The following is a 6,582-nucleotide window of genomic DNA, read 5'->3' as shown; positions in this document are numbered from 1 at the left end:
CACCTGGGGACTGACCCGCACCTGGGGGACTGACCACACCTGGGGGCTGGCCCGCACCTGGAGTCCGGCCCGCACCTGGGGACTGGCCCGCGCCTGCGCCTGGGGACTGGCCCGCACCTGGTCTGTGGGTCACAGGTCCCCTCCTGTGCTCAGACTCATCACCAGGGTCTCCTGCCTTAAGATCAGGGTGTCTCGCCTTCAGGTGTCCCGCAGGGCCAACCCTGATGCCTCTTCTGTTGAAACAGGCTGTGGCAGTGAGTTGGGGTGTCCCCCCGCCCCGAGTTCGTGGCTGCTGGTGTGAGCATGATTTTGTCCTCCGGGTCCCAGCAGCGCCACCGAGTGGCCTCTGTCGCCATCTGCTGGCCGCGCCCACTTGCTGCACTGTCCAGCGCTCAGCACACAGGGCAGGCAGCCCGAGGCCACTCCGCCTCCCTGGCAGGGCACCCCATTTGGGGGAATCACAGCTCTGGGGGCGCCTTGCCCTTCGAGGAGGAAAGCGCCCCCTTCCCCAGCGTCAGGGGTCGCGTGAGACCCCACGCTGCCCTCTAGGCTGGGGACTCAAGGGGGGCCGAGCCCACCGGCCTGTGCCGGAGCCCGGCCAGCCGGCCAGTGCCCCAGCTCCTGGCAGGCCGGCGGCGTGGCGACATCCATCTGTTGAGGCGACACGTGCCTGATGGCGTGGGCTGAGCTGCGGCTGTTCCAGCAGCAGACTGGACAGGCAGGCCGGCCGCCTCCATATGCCCGCCCCGGGCTCAGCCCCAGGCGAGGGCCAGGGCCGGGGTCTCCATGCGCCCAAGGGATCCCGGGGAGTCCTTGGCCCCTCCAGTGGGGGAGGGAGGCCCCTCCTCCCCACCGGGAGGCCGGACAACACTGGACCTGAGCCGAGTTGCAGCGGCTGACCGGGCTGACTGGCCGCTGCCTCTGGGCCTGCAGGTTTTCACCAGCTACATCGACCTGCTGTACCCCACCGAGGACAGGAATGACCGCCTCCGAGACGCCTACTTCTTCACCTGTGAGTGCCGTGAGTGCACCTCCAGAGACAAGGTGAGCCCTGCCGCCCGCACCCCGCCGGGGGAGGGGGGCCTCGTCCCCCAGAGCTGCCCAGGGCTCCGGCTGGGCCCAAGCGTCCCCACTTCGTGCTGGGAAAGCGTCCCCACCGCCCCGTGCCGGCGAGCACAGGTCATGGGGGGCTGTTTGCTGAGCCGTGGCCGTCCAAGAGAGAGGGGGGCGGGAGGCGGCACCCCAGAGGGAGTCTGAGAACCTGCAGGATTTTCTCCGGGGCTCTCGGGGCTGAGCAGACGCGTAGACGTGGCCGAGGGCCGGGCTCTCGGGCCTGGGGAGGTGACGTCCGGCTGCCTACCTCTGAGGGACGTGTGGACGGCGACTCCCTGCTGTTCTGTGGCTTCATTGCCTGTCCCCCTCCGCTGACCGCTTCCTCCAGGGCCCTCACCTGGCCCCGGGGTGGTTTCCCATCTTAGCTTTTGTGATGTTAAAGTGGGAAGGAAAATGACAGGTGCCCCCTCGGGGGCCCTCAGCGCTGACCCCGTGGGCCCCGTCACGCCCCTCAGGATAAGGCCAAGGTGGAAATCCGGAAGCTGTACCACCCGCCGAAGGCCGAGGCCGTCCGGGACATGGTCCGGTACGCCCGCAACGTCATCGAGGAGTTCCGGAGGGCCAAGCACTACAAATATATCCTGGGGCCTGGCTGGGGGGCGGGCTGGGGGGCGGGCTGGGCCCCGGAGGGCCGAGGGGCGCCCCTGTGACTCAGAGGGTCCCGCGCCGGCGTCACACCGAGGCCCCCGCCAGCCCCGTGGCCTCGTCCTGCGGGGGCCTCCCGGTGGGCGGGAGCGCCCCCCTCTCCTGCACCCCGCCAGTGAGGCTCTGAGGCGGCCGATGGGGGAGGCCGGCCCTCGCCCGCATAGCCCCGTGGTGAAGGGTCCCCGGTTCCAAGGTGGAACCGCTGTGGCGGACTTTCCCAGAGGGGCCAGGGTGGCGCAGGGTGGAGCCCCTGGCCCTGGGTCCTGCCCGTTTGCGCCTTGACTCCAGAGCGCCCCCCAGCGAGCTGCTGGAGATCTGTGAGCTCAGCCAGGAGAAGATGAGCTCGGTCTTCGAGGATAGCAACGTGTACGTGTTGCATATGATGTATCAGGCCATGGGCGTGTGCCTGTACCTGCAAGACTGGGAGGGCGCCCTGCGATACGGCCAGAAGATCATCAAGCCCTACAGGTGACCGCCTGCACCGCTGGCCTCGGGTGGGGCCGGCTGGCTGGGCCTGGCCGGGGTGACCCTGCCCAGAGCCGGCCGCGTCCCAGCACCCAAGGCGGGAGCTCCGTGAGGCTGCCGCTGTGTGGGGCTGGCCCGGCTCCCGACTGCCCGCTGCAGGGAGTGGACATAGGGCTGGGGGTGCCCTCAGGGACCGTCCAAGTTGCCGTCCACAGCCTTTCAGGCCAAGGGACCCGCCCGGCCCCCGCCCCGGCCCTGCCACTGGGAGGAACCCCGATCATGGGCAGGGAGCCCCCCAAGTCTTGCTTTCCGTCAGCGCTGCCCTCCTGTCTTACATTTCAAGTTTCCGGTTAGCAGGTGGGGCCCCGGGACACCCAGGGCCATGCCTCAGTCCCCGCAGAGCTGGGTTTGAAGACAGTGGCAGGGTTGCCTGCAGGGCAGCTGAGCGTCATCTTCCGGCCGACCCAGGGTGGTCTCGGCCAGAGCCTCCACAGTCCAGGCTTACAGGGCCCCCCGAACCCCGGAGGGTCAGAGCATCCGGGCACGGTCCTGGAAGCCCTCTGACCCCCCACCCAGGTGTCTCTCATGAAAGCGGCCAGAGCCTGCTGGCTGCGAGCTGTCCCTCACCCTGCGCTGCCTGGGATGGCCGGTAGGGGGCACCCAGGGGACAGGGGCCTTCACATCACGTCTGGGAAGCAGGACAGGCTGCTGTCGGGGGTCAGTCTCCCCTCCTCCCCTGGGGTGAGCGAGGCAGCCTCAGCCTCCCGCACACACACGGCCCTCTGAGCTGCTGAGCAGTCTGGGGGGCACCCGTCCTCCAAGAGACCCCCTAACGCTGCCCCCGAGGACAGCAGAGCAGGATAGCACCTCCTTCCCCCTCCCCCCCACCCCACAGGGTGCCCTGTCCCCCACAGAAAGCCCGGCTTTCCCTGGGCTTGAGGGGCCGGTCACCCTGCTGACCCAAGGGGCTGTGGGGTGAGATTGGATCTGGGGTCTCGACGCCAGTGTGCAAGGCTCCGCCCTCCCTGGGGGTGGGCCCGACTGGGGCAGATGTCTTAGCAGGCCAGCTTGCGTGGAACGGTCACCTGGACTGTCGAGGGCAGCCGGGCCAGCCACCGACACAGCCTGCTTTCTCCCCCAGCAAGCATTATCCTCTGTACTCCCTCAACGTGGCTTCCATGTGGCTCAAGCTGGGCCGGCTGTACATGGGCCTGGAGAACAGATCGGCCGGACAGAAGGCCCTCAAGAAGGTACGTCGGAGGCCCGAGGCCAGGCATGCCCGTGCCCGGACACCCTCCCTCCCTGGCCCCCCGGGCGGCTGTGGCGTGGGGTCAGTGAAGCCGTGGCCAGGGCCAGCTCTGACTCGCCCCCTGGCGGTGGACTGGGGGAGCGTCCGCAGCTGGATTTGGGGTGTATGACCTCGATAGGGAGGGAGCCCGGCTGCTGGGTCTGGAGAGGACCTTGGGGCTGGGGCTTCTGAGGAAGAAGCCGGGGCTCACGGGTGGACACTGACCTGGGGCGGGCGGGCGGGCTGGGACGCTTCCTCGTTCCCGAGCACCCCAGCTCCGCCCACTCTGTTGTGATGAGGCCCTGGGGGGCCAGCACCCCACTGGGGGGCCAGCACCCTGGCCGCCGTGCCTGGATGGGGCTGGACAGTCCCAGGCCACAGTCGCTTACGTGTCCACGGTTGTTAAGTTGTGAGCCCCGGGACACTCCGCTTACTCCAGTAAGAAAACACTTGTTTGCGTGGGGGCACGCACCCCTCTGGGCTCCTGGGGCCTCCCCAGGAGACTGTGAGTGGATAGTGCATCGAGGCCCCCCCGAACTGTCCCAAAGGGAGCCCGGGCCTGGCCTGGCTCGGAGAGCGAGGGGGCGTGAGGGACAGCTGAGTGGCCAGTCATCGCGAGGGGATGGCCAGGGCTCTGTGCCAGCGCAGGGTGGACGGGTGGGGGCTGAGCCGGGCGACAGGCGCCTGCCTGGCCCTGTGGGGGTGATATTTTATTTTCTGCACCCCACCCCATACGCCCGGCCCCTTTAACCTGAGCACCCTCAGGGCGTCTTCTGATGCCCACGGGCTATTGAGAGTATTTGAGGCTGCTGGGTGGTTCTCTGTGTACCTGCCGGGTCTGGCTGGCCCAGAATGTTCCAGACATTCCCTCAGGGGTACAGGTGAGAGGCGCAGGGGCAGCGAGAGGATTCACCAGAGACAGAGTGGGGAGCTGGGGAGCAGGACAGGCAGATGGACGAAGTCCACGGCTGAGCAGAGCAGCAGGGAGACAGGAGGGGTCTGCCGTGCCCTGGGGGTCCCCTCCGGGGCCGGGGATCAAACTCGGACTGAAGCGGCTGCACCACCAGGGAGGGCCCCCAGTTGCTGTTTTCATGGGTGGCAGTCAGCAGAAGTGTCTTGTTGATGTCACAGAACGGGCCACCGTGGTTTTGTTCTAGAAACTTTATCCTTGCAGGTCCAATGTGTAAACCTCAAGTCCCTGGGGACCTTATTCTTGTGTTTGGAGCCGGGGATGGAGTGTCCTGAGGTCATCCTTGTATGCGGCATTTCCTACTGTTCCCAGCGCCTTTTGCTTCTTTAGCTTTGCTGTTTAAACTCCCATGGCTTTTTCACAGTCCAGGATTCCTCCCCCAGGCGCGGTCAGGAGCGCCCCCTGCCCCTGGATCGGAAGACCCACCTTGCACAGTGTCCTTCACCCAGAGCAATTCACAGATTCCGTGCAAGCCCAGTAAAAACCCCAGAACTGCATTCTTCAAAGTAGAACAGAGATTTCTGGAATTCATATGGACCCCCCCCACACACACACAACCCCAAAAGCCAAAGCTTTCCTGACTGAAAAAGGGAACATGGGGGCCTCACGTGTCCGGCACCAGTTCTCAGGGGACTCTCCTTCCCCGGGGTGGTCCAGCTGCCCCGTGCTCTGGCCGTCCAGTGTGCAGCCAGTGCCACACCGTTTGTATCACCGTTGCTTTGTAGTAACTTCTGAGGTCAGGGTCAGACGCGACACCATCGCTCCTTTCCCTCAGGGCTGCTTCCGAACATGAGGCCTTTTCGGAGCCCCCATAAATGTCAGTCTCTTTACAAAGATGGCTTGTGTCTAGCGGCCTCGATGGCTGACTCTGTGGCCCTGTCTTCAGCTTACGGTGCTGGGCCTCGGTCACGTGGACGGTTGTTCGCGTCTGGGCCCTGGACTGCCTTTGAGGTCCTTTATTTTTGAGGCCGTGCCGAGGGGCTTTGCTCCCTGCCAGCTGGGCCATGCCCCTGTTCTCCCGTGACCATCGTTGGGCTCTCAGGCACTGCCCTGGATGGGGTGGTGGCCCATCTGTGGCTTGGACCCTCACAGCTCCTTCGTGGGCAGCTCTGGGCTGGAGCCTTGGGCTCTGGGCTGGAGCCTTGGGCTCCCGTCTGACCCTTTGCTTCCAACATTTCAGCCAACCGACTGCTGTCCCTGCAGGGGACCCTCTGCCCTTTCCGTCCAGTATTCGCCTTTCAGCAGCTTTCCTGTACCATCTTCGTGGGGCGCTATTTGTTGGGTGCCCTGGGGCCCCTGGGTCCTTACCTCCGCCTTGTTCCCGAGACAGGCTCCCAGCAACGGCCCTTTGGGTCATTCCCGTCTCCCTCCCGTCTGTGGTCCCATCACAGAACTTCACTGTCCGGTCGCCTGACGTTTCTTGCTCTCTCTGAGGGTGGGGTCGTGCGCCCCTGGGGGTCTCGGCCTTGGCCTCTTGCAGGTGGGGGCCCGAGGCTGGCTTGTACCCCTCTGGCTGGACTCCCACTGCCTTTGCGGCGGAAAGAGCAGCTGACCTGGGGTGCCGGGGAGGGGGAGGGGTGGCCACATCACTGTGCACTTGCTGGCCAGGCTTCTCTGCACCTCCCGGCCACCTGTTTACCTGTTTCAGGTGTTTACCTTGAGCAGGTGTGCTGAGATAACTGGGGTCTGGGGCCGGAAGGAATCTGTGTCATCCTTCACATCGTGGGAACGGGGTACGGGTTGGGGGAAGAGACCGCCGGCACCCCTCTGCGTGGCCTCTGGAAGTGTGGGGGCGTGTGGGGTTCTGGGGTCCCCCCTCAGCCCACCTCTCCCCCAGGCCATCGCCATCATGGAGGTCGCCCACGGCAAGGACCACCCGTACATCTCCGAGATCAGGCAGGAGATCGAGAGCCACTGACCCTGGCGCGTGGGCAGCGCGTGGACGCCGTGGCCGCGTGGACGCTGCTGCCCGGTGGCCCCGGGGGCTCCATCCGGCGCGTGGGAGCAGAGGCCGGGGCTGCTCGACCCGCCCCGGCTGACCTGACGTGGGCACGCTTCCCACGGAGCGCCCAGGGCTTGGTTTCCGGCGATCAAACTGGGC

At 66.2% G+C, this 6,582-nt stretch overlaps 1 protein-coding gene across 1 annotated transcript in view; it reads left to right on the top strand.

Moving 5' to 3' along the window:
• SMYD2 (SET and MYND domain containing 2) overlaps positions 1–6,576 on the top strand; it is a 15,502-nt gene extending 8,926 nt beyond the window's left edge. Inside the window, exons 7-11 of the mRNA XM_004694893.2 lie at positions 934–1,044; positions 1,569–1,689; positions 2,052–2,226; positions 3,365–3,473; positions 6,319–6,576. Of these exons, the coding sequence (XP_004694950.2) occupies positions 934–1,044; positions 1,569–1,689; positions 2,052–2,226; positions 3,365–3,473; positions 6,319–6,399 (597 nt within the window). The 3' untranslated portion in view covers positions 6,400–6,576. The remainder of the gene's footprint in view (positions 1–933; positions 1,045–1,568; positions 1,690–2,051; positions 2,227–3,364; positions 3,474–6,318) is intronic.
• Positions 6,577–6,582: the final 6 nt, after the last annotated feature.

Source organism: Condylura cristata, unplaced genomic scaffold, assembly GCF_000260355.1.
Source record: "Condylura cristata isolate star-nosed mole 26May11 unplaced genomic scaffold, ConCri1.0 scaffold00050, whole genome shotgun sequence".
In the NCBI taxonomy this organism is placed as follows: Eukaryota; Metazoa; Chordata; class Mammalia; order Eulipotyphla; family Talpidae; genus Condylura; species Condylura cristata.
Note: the sequence above shows the minus strand (reverse complement) of the source record. Positions and strands in the feature narration are given on the sequence as shown.